Genomic DNA, 18709 nt, shown 5'->3' on the forward strand with positions numbered 1-18709 from the left:
TGGCCCTGCAATGCTCACCCATTCATAGAATTGAGAGGACGGGCATGCGCAGACGAGGGCCTTTCCCTCCCATTCATAAAATAGCCATTTTCCCAGGCAGCAGTTGTTGCAATAGCGAGGCGAAGCGGAGGGGGAAGCGACGGCTGCTGCTGCTGCTGACAGCGCAGCACTTGTAAGTCGCTCCCGGAGAAGCCAGGGGTGCTCCGTGCCAAACTGCCCCCCTTGCACGCACAGCTCGCGAACTGTCTCGGATTTAGGATTAACTCGCCTGTTGAGAGATGATCTTGGCTGGATTATTTCAAGTAAGTAAGGAATTTCATCTTTGTGGATTTAAATGCACAGGGTGAAAGAGGGGGGAAATAATAATGCCCCGTAGAGGAAACATTTTGCTCCCTTTCCTGGTTGACTTTTCCTGACCTTCTGCGAGGAAGGCGTGTGTAGCTCAGCCAAAATCGACCCACGTATCTCTCTCTCTCTCTTTTTTCTTTTTTAAAAATAAAGCCAAGTATCTCATATATATGTATATGAATGATATCTGTGATCTGATTATGATGATTGTACAATTTGGCTTGGCCATCGCCTGCTCTTCCCGTTGCCATCTGCATTTGGGCATTTAGATAAGGTATGAGTGGACGTTGTGATCCGTCTTAGAATTCTCTTCTTGTTAAATAAAATTAAAAATATTTTAGCCGCCCCCGCTTTCCCGGTTGAGTTTGTCCCTTGCTCGTGTGTGCCAGAGTGGTGGCGAGGGAACCTTTCGCTGGGCCAGGGCTGGCGGAGCCCACGCGCCCCCGGCTTGACAAACGCAGCTGCCCCTGAGCGCCTTGCCGAAGGCGCTCTTCGCCTCCTTCCTCCTGCGCCTCTGCCTCGCCGGGCTGCGCAGTGGCTCCGGAGCCTTCTCTCTCTCTCTCTCTCTCTCTCTCTCTCTCTCTCTCTCTCTCTCTCTCTCTCTCCATAATAGGGCACTTTAGAAAGCCGAGCCGCTGGAGTGTCGGCTCCTGGCTGCCTGACCTTTGCTCCCTCGCGTTTTATTTCATGCAACAGCCCTGCAACGACGACTACGCCTCTCTTCCTCCCACCCCACTCCCCACCGATTTGTTTTTGCTATATTAAAGCCTCACTTCACCTTTCTGTCCATCTTGTGATGTTGAACTTGGAGAGAAACTGGGGGTCAGATCTGGAATAAAACTGCGCAGGTTGGGTGCGCCAAGGGGCTCTCTCCTGGACTTGTGCGCAGCGAACCCGGAGTGTGCGTGTGTGTGCATGTGGAGGGGAGAAAAGGAGTATGAAGAAATAAAATAGCGCCTGGCTCTCTTGCTCAGGGCCTTCTCCACCTATGGCGTAGTACAGATCTATAGGCGAGGCTGGCGCTTGTGCTGGAAGCAGCCGTGGCGTCACAGCGCCTGGCAAACCGAGAGGAGCCTAGAACCCCTCGCAGATTCTGGCCACCCAGGATCTGGAAGGCAGCAGCCCTGGTTGCTAGCGAGGAGGGCGAGCCGGCCCGGGGATTGTAGAGCTTGTCCGTGGGCGTGCAGAAGGGCATCACCGGGATGAATGCTACAGGGAGGGAGGAGAGGAAATCAATCTCTTCTCCTCTCTTTTCCCCCTCCCCACCCTCATTTTTTTTCCTTGAGAGGAGAGCATGCAATGCATTGCAAGGGAGAGCCTGACGCGCCTGCAACCCAACCTTCCCATCGGGCCTGAAATGTCAATGTCAAAATCTCCTCTTGCTAAACTGAGTTGGGGGGGGGGGATAAAGGACGGTTTGCTCAGCTGATTTCCGCTCTGAGGTGATTTTGCTAGGGAGCCTCTTTTTAGTATCTCCGAAGGATTTCGACAGAGAAAATAATTCGCAAGGGAAAGCCAGCTGTTTGCAGAGATTTCCAAGTGGGCTTCAAAGCTCTCCTTCCTCTCCCCCTCAGCTTTAATCAGCATGTTCAATATTTAACATAGCTTCCTTGATGTGTTTAAAGGTAGTGTCAGCTTGTGGACCGAATGGCCATGATCTCCACCACTGGCTTCCTTTTCACCAACCCACTTGTCTTCCAAACGCGCACACACACACACTCTCACACACACATATGTATATGAATGGTAAAAATGGGTGTCTGGCGAGGGAGAGACAGTTCTCAAGTTCTTGGAACCCTTCTGAGGATGTCTCCATTTGATAAATGTGCTGCTTTCTGCAGCCTGCTGTGTCCCATTCATACTAGGAGCCCTAGTTTGATATTGCCACGTTAAATAAAAGCACCTTTTAAAAGGAATGTCTCCTTCCCTGGAAGAAAAAACCAAACCTGTGGCTAATCTTTGAAAGCATAAAAAACAAAAGTGTTTCTATTGAGTAATGACTAACTCTGTTTATGCAGGATGATGTTATCTTCGGAAGCCTGTTAGCATCGGGCTTCATAAAATGGCAGCAAGGAGCCTTTTTTCTCCCATTACAATATCTAGTTTTGCTCAAGTCTGGCTCAAATTGAGCATAAAATTCATTAGAGGTATTGAGAGCACCATTAACCAGGCCTGCATTCTTGTTAGATTTGCCTCTCGCTTTTGACAGATGGGAGTGTGGAGGTTGTGGAAACCTTAAAAGGCTGCTGGAGGTTTGATCCCAAACACACTTACTCAGAAGTAAGAACCACTGAGTTCAATGTGCCTGGTAAGTGTGCTTAGGATTGTGTACTTAGCACAGTCTCCTGTACTTTGGCATCTCAATAATTAAAAGTTTAAACAAAACGAAACCTCAGAGATGTTTGCCAATGTGAAATCAGGTATTGCTTGGTGCGTATATTAGAGGCAAAAAAAAAAAAAAGAGTTCCCAGAGATTTGGATATCCTGCCAAAAAAAAAAAAGGTCTAGCCGTGTTTGAGCTGAAATAATGCACAGTTGGCCATGATTCTCCAAAAGAGTTGTTCAGTCACTTCAGGATTTCACAATCGCCAGCAACCATTTGATGTCTTGCATTGAGCACTCAGGTGCCTTTTCTCAAGGACCTCATCCTTCTGGTCTTGCTTATTTGTTTAGTTTCTCTGCAAGAAGCCAAGGCTGCTGGGCACAAGGACCACTCAATTCCCTTGATTTAGCAGGGCTTGGAAACTGCAAAAATGGTTGATGAAGAAATCTCATGCTAGTTTGCTTTGCTGTAGGGTGTTGTTTAGACCTGGTAAAATACGTGGGGTTGGAAGCAAATCTTTTAATGCACACCTGCTGATACGTTTCAAGAAAGTGCTTTAATGTAGCTTTATAGTCTTTTTAACATTCTGGGACGTTTTGTGAAGGTGGATGCTCTATTTTCCTCCCAACCTCCCTTCCCCTTATCCTATAGTGTTTACATGTAATTTGAGTCTTGTTAACAGTGGCTCCTTTCCTACTGCTGGCCTGGTCAGTTCCTGAGAATCTGCTGCTTCCTTCCAGTGGAAGGTGAGCTGGGAAATCCTTCTGATGCCCTTTAGGGTTTTCCTGCTGTGTGGTTCAGTTTTCTCCCCTTTTTATAGTCGTGTTTCAGCTTTCAAGCTCCTGTCCTCACAGTTGGAACTAGTAAAGCTATAAGCGTCACCAGATGACACATCACAGTGTAGTTCCAGGTAGACTTTTGGTCCGATTCAGCAGGGGCCATCTCCTCCTTAAAGGTGCATTCCCCTGGCAACTGGAAAAACAATAACTGCATGCAGCAGTATAACTCATCAGAGTTGGGAGGGATCTTGAAGGTCATCCAGCCTTACCCCCTGCTCTGTGCAGCCTGCAACTACAGCAGCTCTGACAGTTGACCTTCCTTAAAAACCTCCAGAAAAGGAGAGTCCACCACTACCAGAGGCAATCAGCTCTTGGCAAGAGGACATTTCTCCTAAGCTTTCACCAAAATCTCTTCCTATTACCATTTCCATTCTAGTACTGCCATCTGGGTTAGCAGAGTCTCCACCATCTTCCACATGCCAGCCCTCCAGGGATATAGAAATGGCTATCATGTCTCCCCTTAATCTTCTCTTTCCCCAGGCTAACTAGATCCAGCTCTCCAACTGTTCCTCATAGGACCACACAAAGTGCTGTGCAATATAGGGAGATGGGATGTGCTTGGAAATCCAGCTGACCTTCAAGCTGGGCCCTTCTGCTTTGCTTCCAGAAGGTTTACCTGCTCAGGCATAGAAGGGAGACTACAGTCATGACCCTATCAAGAATTGTGGCTTATTGGAGTGACACCTGTTTGGTTGTGTGTGTGGGTTTTTTAAAAAATGAACTCGCCATATCATCTTTCTAGTTTGATTTTTCTCTGCAGCATGACAATTGCTTGACCCCTCTTGACAGGTAAGCTGTCTTCTGTTTTCATGACCGCACAAACAATTTGCACCCTGCATTTACTCAGAAAATCAAAGAGCTTCTCTTCAGATTCTTTCCCTGTTGCCTTGCTCGTTTCCAGAAGTTCTTTTGTTCAAGAGGAATGAATACTTTCTTATTCCCTCTCGATTCCTGCCAGGCTTCTCTGGGACATTCAGCAAGAGCAGTTAAAAGTTCCACAGCTATTGTATGTTTGCTCCGTTCAGAAGGCTTCTGCTGCTCTTTCTTGACCTGTTCTTTTTTGGGGACAACTTACAAGTTCTCCAAGCTTCCCACGATTTACATTGCTTTACATTCATAGGTACAGTGCACTCTGTTCCAAGGGCACAATCCAACCACACTCAATGGGACTTGGAAGCCCTTAGCTGAATCATGCCTGCATGTGTTGTTTGAAATATAATTCTTGGCTAGTATCCTGCGAAATACTGTATGCTAGCTTCTTGCTATAGTTCGCTGTAAGGGGTGACCAAGATGGAAAAGCGTAGATAGGATGATGAGCCCGTGTGGTGTAGAGCTTAGAGCACTGGGCTAGAAAGACCCAGGTTCAAATCTGCACCCAGCAATGTCCTTCACATTGGGTCACTCACTGTCTCTGCATAATCTACCTCACAGGGTTGTTGTGAATGTTAAACAGAGTGGGGGGGGGAGAGCCATGTATGCCATCTTGAGCTTCTTGGAGGAAAGGTGGGATATAAATTGAGATACTACTACTACTACTACTACTAATAATAATAATAATTAGACAGTCCACTCCTTTTATTATGAATATGCAATAATGTCTCCTGGGCTTCTGGAAGAGGTCAAAGGGCTGGTTTCCAAAGAAATTAATCTTCTATGTGAATGTACACTCATTTTAGACTATACATCTAATGTCCCCTGCCATTCAATTGGCTCTCCTATCTGCTTGGAAATGAATCCCATTCTGTTGCACGGTATTTACCCCCAAGTATGGGTGCAAGGAAGTGCAGCCTTACTTCAGTACTTTGACCTTCCTGGAAGAAAAAAGGTGGTAAGAAGAAATCCAGGGCAGTCCCATAACAGTTTATATGGTGTTCAGAGTCCCATTTTGGTGAGCTGTTGAACGGAAGGCAACTGCGTGGAGTGGGTGGACTGATGCGTTCCTGGAGGAAGGTTCTTAATTCAAAAATCCATCTCAGACCATGGAGTGCTCCATCCATTCTGAGATGTTATCACAGCCTGATCTGCCTGAGATGTTCTCATTTGTACTTCCCCTGGCATAAGAGTGGGTGAATTTCCTCGTGATCTCTGGGCTTTGGTGCTCACTGCCATGACTTAGAATTATACAACTCTAGAGTTGGAAGGGATCCCAAGGATCATCTAGTGTAGTACAACGTAAGATTAACCCTGCTGGATCAGGCCATTGTAGGCCCATCTAGTCCAGCATCCTGTTCTCACAGTGGCTCATGGGAAACCTAGCTGGGCCTGAGCGCAAGAGCAGGCGCCACTCCTATAGTCTCCAGCAACTGGTTTTCAGAAGGATTGCTGCCTCCAAGCATAGAGGCAGATTTCCATACATACAGAGCCATCCGTAGCCTTGGGCATTTCAGGACGACAGTCCTTTTTATTTCAGTAGGCATCTCAAAGCAGTGCATAGCCTACTAGGTACCACTGTTGCACACTCAGTGTGTCTCAATAGTACACATATGCAGAAGACCCACGGAAACGAATCAAGGCTCCAGGGCAGTGTGCCTGGTGGGTTCCATCATCTTTGTAACTTTACTATTGTCAGCCCCCCTCCCCTTTCCCCCCTTTTGAGGTCTGGCCATCTGCAGAGGCTTCTTTATTTATTCCTAGCTCTCTTTCAGGGAACTCAAGGCATCAACACAGTCTCTCCCATTTTATCCTCACAACAGCCTTGTGGAGTAGATTCAGCTGAGAAGTAACAACTAGCCCAAGCTCACTCAGTGAGATTCATGGCTGAGTGCTTATCTGAACCCAGGTCTCCCATATCCTAGTGCTACGTTGACGCTTGGCTAATGTTCCATTTGTAGTTTTAAACTTTTTAAAATTTAAAGCATCCCCCCCCCCCAACCTCACCCATAGCGGCTTATGGAATATCAATAAGAAGACAGACTTACAATTTAAATGGCATGTCACAAAAGGAAAAGGAGTTCGGAGGGAGGAAAAAACAGACTTAGGGACTAGTCCTTCTTTGTGAAGTTTTTGGAATGACCTGCTGGAACAGAAAGAGCTCAAGGAGAGGAGGTGCTGAAATTTGCTGGTTTATCAGGTGAGCTGGTGCAACGCTTGCATCCCTGTAGCCTGACCAGATGGCTGCTGCTACGTGACAATTGAGGGAGGAGCCTGGCAATGTCAGTAGTGGTGGAACCCACTATCCTTCTGTTCTTATTGCACCCTGTAGTCATAGGCCTGGGAGCACCAAATACTGTAGCATTCTTGAAGCTAAGGAGGTGTGAACTAGACCCCTGCCTGTATGGGGGTGGGGGAGATACCTCATGTAAGTCTTTCTAAAGGAAGTATAGGGTAAATAATGAAAATGACTATGGATTCTATCCTCTCACCCCACCCCACCCTGCCGTGCCTTATAGGCTAATGAAGAGTTACGTGTTTTAATCAGAATATATTGTTTGCTCCCCCTGAACCAAGGATTTTACTGGATGTATAGAACACAGGAAAAATACAAACAACTAATCTTCCCCCATCCCTCTTTCTTCAGATAATATATTATTGGCTTTGGTGCAATTTGAAGAGGATTTAGGTCATTTGCTACTGACAAACCTAATATAGTAAAAGATCCTGCTTTGTTTCCTTCCTATGACACAATAAATCTTCAGGCCATCAAATCACGTTTGTGGGTAAAATGGGAAAGCAAGGATTTTAAACAGTTAAGAGATTACTTGAAGTGATCTTCCAACTCCTCCAAGTGCTACAGGTTTTGCGGGAGGAAATCCAAACAGGCAGCTCTGTTCAAAAAATAGCAACTACATGTATTATTAAATGTATTTTCCACTTATACAGTCGTACCTTGGTTTTCGAACAGAATGCGTTCCAGAAGTCCGTTCAACTTCCAAAACCTTCAGAAACAAAGGCATGGCTTCCGACTGGCTGCAGGAGTGTCCTGCAGCCAATCAGAAGTCACGGAAGTCATGCCAGACGTTCAGCTTCCAAGGCAAAGTTTGCAAACCGGAACACCTACTTCCGGGTTTGCGACATTCGAGTTCCAAGTTGTTCATGAACTAAGCCATTTGAAAACCAAGGTACAACTTTATAACTAAGTAGTTTACAACTATGAAATCAATATATAATTAAAATACACAACAACAATTCTACCGGGTCACTAAAACATCCTTAATTAAGTTATACAACAAAACAAGCAATTAAAAAGCATGCCAGTCATAGTGGATATATTCTCACAAGGCATTTTGTTTTTGTTCTTTATTTGTTGTAACTGGTCTAATTCTGTTCTTTAAAGTTTATTTTTTAAGGAAAAAACATGGCCATTAAAACAGTTAAAACCAAAACCAAAAAAACAGTTAAAGTAACAGAATCATTTCTGGACTCCTGTTTATAGTGCTACTTGTACTGATTTCATTTCTTAGGGACAGGATCCTTTCTCTCTCTTCTAGGTGTACTAGGATTCCATTTTCAATCAAATTTCATTTTAAATCAGTGAGACTTGCATTGGAATACTTAAGGACAGACAGATGTGGTCTGAAACACTTCTAGAATCTTGGGTCGCATTTCAAATGGGGGCAAGCGTTGAACCTGAGCTCAGGCTGAAGCTGAGTATGTGCTTGACTGAAATCCTGAGGTGAAAAAGTAAGTATAGATAGCAGTGGCAAAGTCTGGAGAAGTGACTCAAGGTGCTAATGATTTAGATGGTGGCTGGTTTACTCTGTCCTTTCTTGCCCCATTGCACTGACAAACAATCCATTGACAACCCCCAAAGCAAGTTTGAATCACGGAATCCAAGTGCTAGTGATTTAAAAATGGGTGGCCATGTGGTCCGTTGCAATAGCTATGCCATCCCTAAATATGCCAGCTGCAGGAGCGGATGAGAAGTGAAGTGCTTGTGATTTTAGTCCCATGCACCTTCATACTGCACACTCACCTTTAAACCATAATTAGGTTTAACAGTGGTCTAAAGGGATGTGTATACAAATAGATCTTTATAAAGCCTTTAATATACCACTGCACTGTATGGCCCTGTTGAAGAACTCTTTTAAAACATTTCACTAGTTCTCAACTTGTGCTCTATACCTTTCAGTGTCGGAGACCTATGTGCCTAGCAGGGACACAGTTTTGTCTCCCGCATCACACACAGAGCCCAAGATCTCTGCCAGACCTTGCAAGGTGACCTAAAACACTCAGAACCTGCAAGCAATGTTAAATCTGCTTCCTCTGACTTACTAGATCAGCAAACAAATGTTTAGCTAGCAATAATGCAGTTTACAGTATGCCAGGATTTAGAATTCCTGAATAAAGCTGGGGGCTTCCAGCTGAGCTGAAACATGCAGGTGGTGAAAATGTCTAGTTTGTACTTTATATTGGAAAAGCTTATTCCACCTACATGAACATTTTATTTATGGTATCTTTTTTATTATCTTTAAAGGAGGACCTGTAATGTCTTCTATCTTATGCATCCCTTTCTGTCTTTGATGTTTCCCCACATCAGGCATGAACTGTTAAAGCCCATCTTAACACTAGATCATTGCACTCAATGTCCGGAAAGTATCTGATGTAGTTGCATCTCTTGAAGCTAAGCTAGTGCAGAATGTTCTTGAATGGGAAAAGAACACATGACTGACACCCCCTCACCCCCAAAACCACTCAGGTCAGTTTGGAGAGTTGAGTGGAATTCAGATGCAGCCTCATAAAAGTTGCTGAGCAAATGGAAAGACTTAATTTTAAGAAAATGGATGTATATTTGTTGTGTAGGGAGTAATTTGCTATTTTTTTCGTTGTGCATAGGTCTGCAATGCTTCTTAGTTCAGGGCCATTTCAAATGTGCAAGAATAGCATGAAGTTCAGTTCTCCAGAGTGCTGGTGGAGAATTGTATGTCTGAGCATTCAGTGCTTTAAAAAAAGCAGGACAAGATCTCTGCATGCAGAAAGCTAGCAAGTCAGGAAGAAGGCAAGGAGAAATGCACTCTGACCTTTCCAAGTGAAGCAGAAAAAGGTTTTAGTGGGAAACATTCAAATACATATTCTCCCACTTGCCTTCTAAAGTGATATATTCTACAATGAAGAATGACACATAGTTGCTGCATATTTGAAATTTAGTTATAGATGACTGTTCTGAAAACCCAGTGTGCTGAGGTGGTGGTGAATAGATCTAACTATTTCAATATCTTGTCAGCCAGAGCTCTATCTGTAGTTCACCTATACATTTTGTTTCAAAAGCTATAAAATAAAATATATGTTTTCTGTCCCAGTTGAGGTTATACGCTCAACCTTTAAAATCTGGGCTGGTGATTCCATCAACACCGAAATAAAGGGAACTGATGGGCTTGCTTAACCTCACTCCTTTTATATATTTCTGTCAGCATTTGTACCATCAACAATCAAGGCTGAAAACTAGCTCCTCAATGAAAAAAAATCATGTTTCTAAGCTGCATAGCATAGTTCCCTAAGTTCTATTATGGCTAATACATTCTAACCTTCAGCAAATACTGCTGACATTGGGCCTTTGAGCAAAAAGAAAATGCAAATTTCCCTGAATCCATGCTTATTGACAGGTTTTGGTTGTGTGTGTATGTTTTTAGATCTAGCATATTTTTTACAGGTTTCAAAAATTCCTAACTTTAAAAGATTAATTGACAACAAATGGGATGGTGGTTGTTGTTTTTTAAAGGATAATAATAATAATAATAATTAATAATAATAATATCAGGTGCTTGAATTTTCCTCAAAATATTGTTAAAATCTGACATTGGCATGAAGGTCAATGCCACCAGAAGTCTAGAGATAACGTCTCTCTTGTTCTTGGACTTGCACAGCACGTGCTGTTACCAAGTTTCCATAGATGGCCATGGATGGAGGTTCCTCAGCTCAGTTTCATTTTAAACCTCTGCTCTGGCCCCTTTTCAGAGTTGAGGAACCCTGCAGTCTAGAAGACTCCACCAAGTCACGCTCCTGTCATGCAGGATTATTGTTCCTCACAGAAGCTCATGAAAATTACCATATTTTTTGCTCTATAAGACTCATTTTTTCCCTCCTAAAAAGTAAGGAGAAATGTGTGTGCATCTTATGGAGCGAATGCAGGCTGCGCAGCGATCCCAGAAGCCAGAACAGCAAGAGGGATTGCTGCTTTCACTGCGCAGCGATCCCTCTTGCTGTTCTGGCTTCTGAGTTTCAGAATATTTTTTTTCTTGTTTTCCTCCTCCAAAAACTAGGTGCATCTTGTGGTCTGGTGCGTCTTATAGAGCAAAAAATACGGTAATTTTATTCTTAGGGTTTTTTCTCATATTCACACCGGTATGTCACAAAGGACTCCTCCAGATGTCCTTTTAATTGCACATTCATGAGGATTTGTGCTCCTGATGCACCTTCAAAAGTGTCAGGGTCGTCCCACGGTGTGGTTCCAGTCAGTGCGTACCCTGTAGCATCCTGCTGAAATCCCGTAACTCTTTATACAGCAAGGGTTCTGGCTTATTTTTGCTCCACATTTGTTGCACTGTAGCCCCTCCAGAGAGCAAGAATGTGCGGAGGAATCACAATCACCAGTCTGGAGGTCCCTTAAATTTGTAGGAGTTGTACTTGTTGATGATTAGCTAAGAATGTCATCTGTGCTTATTGCTGCTACTGCAACAGCATGGCCACCATTCTGTAGAGAGGCATAAAATTCCCTATCCAGGACCAAACTCAGGAGAAACTGGTTCTGCCCGTTTGTGGTAGAAACCTATTATGCTCAGCACTGATTGGCCAGTGCTTGCAGCATCACAAACCCACCAACCGTGGCACCTTGTTTTGGGTAGCTCTTTAAAATGTACTTTCTTCTTTTATAAAATAAAAAGAGCCAAATAAATGTTTAAATAAATTAATCCTACTATAATTTAAAAACAAAATAGCTGGAAAGCCTGGCTGAGGATTTTGGGAGAAGGGGCGAGGTAGACAATTGCGATCAGCATTATAATTGCTGAAGAGCACATCTGCTCCAATGCATTTTGAAATGGAGAAGGGGGCAAAGGAGGAATGCTGACTCCACAAGCCAAAAAAAGATGAGCTCTGTTTTTTAAAATTTATTGTTTAACAGGGATAGGCAACCTAAGGCCCAGGGCCTGAAGCGGCCCAATCGCCTTCTCAATCCGGCCTGTGGACAGTCCAGGAATCAGTGTGTTTTTACATAAGTAGAATGTGTCCTTTTATTTAAAATGCATCTCTGGGGTATTTGTGGGGCATAGGAATTCGTTCATTCCGCCCCCCCAAAAAAATATAGTCTGCCCCCCCCACAAGGTCTGAGGGACCGGCCCACGGCTAAAAAAGGTTGCTGACCCCTGATTTAACTCGATGGACTGTGAGCCAAAATCTAGCCAAAGTAAAGCACTGCAAGTCCCACTGATTTCATGGGGAAGAGTGTTTAAGCACATGCTTTCCTATCTAAAATAAATGAGATTTTAAAAGCATAGGGCTGCAATCCTAGATGCATGTGAGGCCCATTGAACCCCATGGGACTTATTTCTGAGTAGATTGCATATAGTATTTCACTGTTACTCTAAATGTGCTGTGTGTCTGTGTCTATATTTGGTCTTTTGAGTTATTTTTTTCTCTGTGCGTTACTTATGATGAGGCGCACTGTGCCAGTCCTCACATTTTTCTCTGGGTTTCTGAAGCTCTAGTTTTCCTCCTCTAATTGTGTCTCTCTCAGTCCTTCTACGGATTTCAACAGCCTCTCCTCTCACCCTTAGCTAGGAATGGTTTTGGTCGGCTGCTTCTTTAAATTGTTCTTTTAAAAATATAATTAATAAATGATATAAAGGTCACAGTGAGGAAGTGGCAGCTCCACCAGAAAACAATGTGTACTCTCTAAATTTGAACCAAGCCATTTCCGCTCTTTGATTTAAGTTTAGTTGCTTCCTGTGGTTTCATGTCCTACACTCCAGTTGAATCTCTGGATGGGCTCCAGTATAAATTGCACTCTTCCAATGAAATTAGAGACTAGCAATAGATGGGTCAGCTAGTAAACAGCATTTAAACCAAATACTATGCTGCTTGGTGTTTGGATGAAAAATAGTCTGAATATTTGAAAGGATTTTATGCCCTCTACTCCAATTTTCAGCTAGGTCACTAAACTTTGTTTTCATCCATCCTCTCTGAAGTTAGTTTTTGCCTTCTGTTACTTTTCTAGCCCTATGTCGGGGACTAGTAATAATGATTTTAGAGACTGAAACTAAGAAATCTGCTTTTAAGACATTTGTATTCTGGTTATGTTATTACTGGGAAGAGAAAGGTGAAAATGCAGAAAGCGTTGGCAGTTCAAAAACTTAATGCTAAATCACAGCTTACAAAACCTGCATTCCCTTATGCACCACTCCCTGCTTCTCCTTCAGCACAGTCAGAAGTAGGAGACCAGAAGCTTTTGCTCTTATTTTAGATTTACCATACTTTAGCTTTCAGGCTTCATGCAATCTCAGCTATGCCTTGTTGAAACAAGCCAACTTCAAACCATTGTTTATGAAGCTAACTTGCTTCAACAAAGCATAGTTAAAGCTAATCTCAGTTTAGGGTTTGGACATAGCAGTAAATTGTGGATAATCTATAATGGAAGTGGAAGTTTCCAATATGTCTTGGAGGAAAGGAGGGACAATATTGCGTGAAGATGCAGCTGTGTCCTAGTCAAGAATTTACCGATCTGAAAGTAATGGATGCTTGAGGAATGTAAGTACCCGTTATATAATTGCTCCAAATCTGTGCACCGTTCTGACTCTTAAGAGCAAATGGGCCAGAGCCGAAGTAAAATTGAGTTGCAAAATTGCTGATTGCTTCTGATCATTTGTTATACTTAAGTGAATATTTGGGGTGTGAGTTCATATGTGATTTCCACATATCAGAAGAAATGTTGAAAACTGCTGCTGTAAGCATTAGGGTGGTCTGTGTGTTCTTAGTTTTCTTTCCTCAGTGGATTAATAACCAATCTTTCTAACCCTAATGTTCAGGATGAGTGTATTTCATGATAAGATGGCAAAGCCTGACCAGGCTTTTAGGGAATAGTTTTATTTCATAGTTCACAAATTAAAGGTCGTCATCCCCCCATTTTGTATGGGTGCATATTTTAAATATCTGCTTCTAATTTGTTGGTCTGAAACTATTTGGCTCTCCAGGTAAAGAACGGAAAGAGTGTGACACCATCTAATTCTAGGCATGTGCAAAGACACCCCAACAGGTCTGAGTGTTCCTCTTTCTCCATGACTAGTTAGGCAGTTCAATCCCTGAAGTGGGGGGAAGTGGGTAGATAATGCTGTGTTTTTTTAAAGCTAGTGTTTATAAACCCAGTTCCAGCAATGGGCAAGACTGAACAGTGTTCAGAATGAACATGTGGTCTCTTTATGGACGGTCACTAGGCTTTTTGCTGGATTGGTTGCCTTGGTGTGTTTGTGTGCATGAGTGATTTGAGCGGGGGGGGGGGGAGAGACTTCACAAAGATAAGTAGTACATATCTAAAAGCAGGTGTATTCACTTATTTAAGATATTTCTGTACTGTTTTTCAGGTGGCCCTCACAAAATGGTTTACATGAAATGCTTGCAACAATAGGCATCAAAGTTCAGTAACATTCCATTTTTCGCCACGGCAGCAAACCCCAGGAGTGTCACTTGAGCTCTCGCAGCCATCCCTCCCAGAATGCCTCGCTCTGAGGAAGGACCTCCATGGCCCTTCTTGAAAAACGGGAGGAAGTGATGGAGGAAGAGAGCCTTGCTGGGCAGGTGGTGGTGGCAGTTGCAGCAGGGCCCTCTAGCGGAAGGCCTGGCCTTGCCCTTTGTGGTGGCAAGCATCGCTTGGCATGCCACCACAATACACGTAACATGGTCTATGTTACCATTGCTTCCACGGGGATGGGACTACAAAGAGTTACACTGCAACTGGCTCTTTGACCAGTGCTGGCATGGGAACAGCTGAAGCAATTAGGCTTCGTTGGAACTGTGACAACAACAGCTAATGTCTGAACTCTTCCCCCCCCCCCTCCTTCCTTTCTCCCTTTCCCTCAATCTCTTTCAGGACACTTAAAAGCCGCGTTTCTCGGTGCTGAAGGACAGCCTGAGCAATGGAGCCTCGGACGCCTCACAGCATTACTGGGGTTCCCAATTCCACCGTGGTGGTCCAGCCTCTCCTGGACAGCCGCATCCCCTATGGCAGGCTGCAGCATCCTCTGACCATCCTGCCGATTGACCAAATGAAGACCACGCACCTGGAGAACGACTACATAGACAACCCCACCCTGGCCCAGCTGGCTGCTCAGAAACATCCCCGGGGCCACCACGAGCCCGCCCACCCCCCGCGATGTGAGCAGGACATCACCCACCCGTGGATCTCTTTCAGCGGGCGGCCCAGTTCCATCAGCAGTAGCAGCAGCACATCTTCGGATCAGAGGCTCTTGGATCACATGGTTCCAGCCCCGGTAGCAGACCAGTCCTCCCCGAGGGCTGTCCGGATACAGCCCAAGGCGATTAATTGCAAGCCCTTGGACCTGAAGGGACCTGCTTCTCAGGAGATGGACAAGCACTTTTTGCTGTGCGAAGCCTGTGGGAAATGCAAATGCAAGGAGTGCGCCCTGCCCAGGACTTTGCCCTCCTGCTGGGTGTGCAACCAGGAGTGCCTGTGCTCGGCTCAGAACCTGGTCAACTACTCCACCTGCATGTGTCTGGTGAAGGGCGTCTTCTACCACTGTACCAACGAGGACGATGAGGGCTCTTGCGCAGACCACCCCTGCTCCTGCTCGCATTCGAACTGCTGCGCTCGCTGGTCTTTCATGAGCGCCCTCTCTCTGGTCCTGCCTTGCTTGCTGTGCTACCTGCCGGCCACCGGCTGCGTGAAGCTGTCGCAGCGATGCTACGACCAAGTGAGTCGGCCTGGATGCCGGTGCAAAAACACAAACAGTGTGATTTGCAAAGCATCACCTGAAGGGAAAGTTGGCAGCAGGCCAGGGAAGCCATTTTGATCTCTGGAGTGAGGAAGGGGGGGGTGGGGGTGAGAAGTGCCGAAAAACAACAGGAAAGGGAGTTTCATAACCTGCGTTGCGAGTGTAACGTGTCAGCCTTTTGCTTTCAACAAACGAAGGGAAATGTCTCTTTCCAGGAACTGAAGCACTTTGGGATTATTCAGGGGGTTGTGGAAGTGGTGATCTGTACTTATTATGCAGTAGGGATCTGAAGGATCTTTCTGAATATTTTTTTGCAGAGCAAAGGCAGAAATCTACTAGATAGGGTAATCTGAAGACTGCTTCTGTTCATTTCTTAGTCTTGGCTGCTTGCTAAGTCTACATACCACAAGAATAATTAAGAGATGGGATTGGCAGGTACATCAACAGCTGAAACAGGGTTCTTATTCCTAGAAGGTGATATCCATTTCAGCCCCCTCCCCCACACTACTCCAACCTTTTATTTATTACCTGCAGACCATTGGCAATCGAGAGTTAATGTTCTCAACACTTTAGTAGGGACCCTGCCCAACCCCTCAATATTCCACCCCCTTTAAGGCAGTTATTGAAAAGGATCCTTCTATCCATTCCCTAAGTCCTTTTCAGTCAGCCTCCATGGGCCAAAATGATAGAACTTGATAGGCAGAAATCAGCAAATGCTACTATTTTAGAGCATGGAGAGGATGTTGCTCTTAGCTGATTGATGCATATCAAGCTACAGTTGAGGCACAGATGGAAAAGTGGGCAACCCCACCAGTTTCCTCCTCTTAAGGCCATTTTTTTCTTCGTTGCTCTCTCTCTTTTTCGTTGGCTTCATTGAGTGTATACAAAGAATGCATCTTGCCTAGGGACATGACCTGTCCCTCATTTAACATCAGTTGGATGCTATTGGTGTGTGTGCCCCCCCCACCTGAACAATTTTGCCAGTGACAGGAAGATCTCTGACCTGCAATCACTGATATGGAGATAATCCACTGCCTTCAGTAAGGCTACTCTTTGAGGTTTTGATTCTTAAAGTGCGCTGGCAGCCCTGGCAGCTAAAATGCTGTTCTCTGAGCAAAGCTTCCAGTAACAGGAGTGCTTGAGAGATGAGGCCCCTTTTCAGCCATGTGTTTCAGATGCATTTGGTTCTGAGCACACATTTAACACCAATAAATTACGTTGCCCAATCAAACGGCACATTCAGGGTATCGCACAACGAGATCTTGCTAAGGCAAAAAAGAAAAAAGAAAAAAAGGAAAGCTTTGAAGGCACCAATATCATAAACCCTTCGATGTCAAATTGTGGCAGCCCTCTTCTCCTTGAAATAAACTATGTTCAGCTTAATTGAGCTACACATAAGTACTTACAGCATATGAGCCTAAACCAGCCTTTGGCAATCTGGTGCCCTCCAGATGTTGACTGGGATTGATGGGTGTTGTGGTCCAACAACATGTGGAGGGAGCCAGGTTGGTGAAAGCTAAGCCAAGCAATCACCTTATCCCTACATTACCCTTCTTCCACCTTGCACTCACAGGGCCAATGCAAACTGAGCACAATTCATTTGCATATATGTGGGATGGGTTCACACACACACAGTGTATCAGTGCAACCCCAAGCTCACATGAAAGGTGGATTTGGTTTTGGCCAAATGACATTTGCTCAGTATTTAAATTCTCACTTTTATTGCTGCTGCTCAACTTTTGTCTCCTGTAAAATAACATTATCTTAGTAAATACAGAGGAATTTCTTTTAAAAAGGAAAAGAATAAGTCTATTTTAGCATTAAGTACTTTTAGAGGAGCACGTGGAAGCTTAGAAGTGAATATTTGTTACAAACTTCCAATGATTTTCAGTAGCCAACAGTTTTCCGCCTCATCTATACACTCAAGGTTAGGATTATTGCATGAGGGACTGTTAAATTCCTGTTGGGAAGAGAACAGAAGCACCTCTATTCAAGACCAGTGTTCCATTCCCTTAAAGTGGATTGATCCCATTCTATCGACAACCACAAGGTGCTAAACAGAAAACAGTTCACCAATATAATAAATCAAACTGAGTGGGTATTTGTTGCATGCAAAAAGCTGAACTTATGTCTCTGCTGGTTTTATTTTTCAACTTGGAATTCCTGTACTGGAGTGATTGTGTGAAAACTGCCTTGTTTTAATTAGGCAAGCAGTAGGCAAAACCACACTGTCATTCTCCAAGCAAATCAGATTTCTCATTTGAAATGAAACACATAATATACTGACAGTAGCAAACCATCATCCCCCCCCCCCCATTTTGCTTTTACTCATTGGGGGTTGACTTCATTTTTTGACAACTGTATATATTTATTGATTGGGAAATATTTTTAATCTTCCTTTTTATATTTATAATATGCTGGCTATGTATATAGTGTTTCACAGAAAAAGGGATGCTACACATACGTTGTCAAGATACTGATTTGTATAGTTTAGCCTTGCCAAGAACACACTGGGCACATCCACTGGGAGCATCTGCCCATAGAAGTGAATGGGAAGAGGCATCAAGAATGGCTTTGGTGCCACTCCCATCCATTTCAATGGAGAGAGTTTCATAAGTTCCTGTTGGGTTGCGCACAGTATGTTGTACATATATATTCTTGCACAAACTTGAGGGAACCATGCAATGGGGGAGTGGGGGAAAAGAAAGAGAAACTTAGCCAAAATACTGTTGAATGTATAAATCGCCGTAGCTTTTCAAGGGATGGTAAACCAGGCTCACAGAGTATAAGCAAGCTGGGCATCCAGCCTCATACACAACACTCTCGGTTAATTATATGCTTTATTGTATCTTATGCTCCTGTTAATGTGGGACAGCCCTGATCAGGCAACTACAGATTCTAGCTGGCTTGGCTGTCCATAGCAAGTAAGCAAACTGGTGGATCAGCACTTTGCCAATTTATATATGTACATACCCACCCGGAACATTTCTATATTTCTTATACAATGTTAATGTGTTGTTGTTGTTTTTTTTAAAATGAAACCAGGCCTTTAATTTTTACTGTACATAGCTCTAAACCACTGAAATTTCTACATGGGCTACCCCCCCCACCCCATTTTAAACCTGTCAAGGCCAATCTGATGTAAGTGGATCAATGTGCTCTAAAAGGCTGTGAAAGGAAAGCCTACACAAATGTAGCAGAATGAAGCTCCTTGTATTGTCCAGGCCCCCCTCTGGTGTAGCAGTCAGTCAGCATGTTTCTCCGGCTCTTTCCTCGAGGCCTAGCAACAAAGTTGACAAGTTTCATACTGAGCATTGAAAGGT

The 18709-nt window shown here is 44.1% G+C and overlaps 1 protein-coding gene across 1 annotated transcript; it reads left to right on the forward strand.

The window, feature by feature from the left end:
- Window positions 1–107: 107 nt before the first annotated feature.
- SPRY4 (sprouty RTK signaling antagonist 4) lies at window positions 108–18414 on the forward strand. Its single transcript, XM_081852180.1, has 2 exons — window positions 108–302; window positions 14525–18414. Exon 2 carries the CDS (start codon window positions 14571–14573, stop codon window positions 15462–15464), a length of 894 nt encoding a protein of 297 aa, XP_081708306.1. The 5' UTR covers window positions 108–302; window positions 14525–14570; the 3' UTR covers window positions 15465–18414.
- The last annotated feature ends 295 nt before the right edge of the window (window positions 18415–18709 follow it).

This window comes from Podarcis erhardii (genome assembly GCF_964252035.2).
Source record: "Podarcis erhardii genome assembly, chromosome: 2".
Taxonomy (NCBI): domain Eukaryota; kingdom Metazoa; phylum Chordata; class Lepidosauria; order Squamata; family Lacertidae; genus Podarcis; species Podarcis erhardii.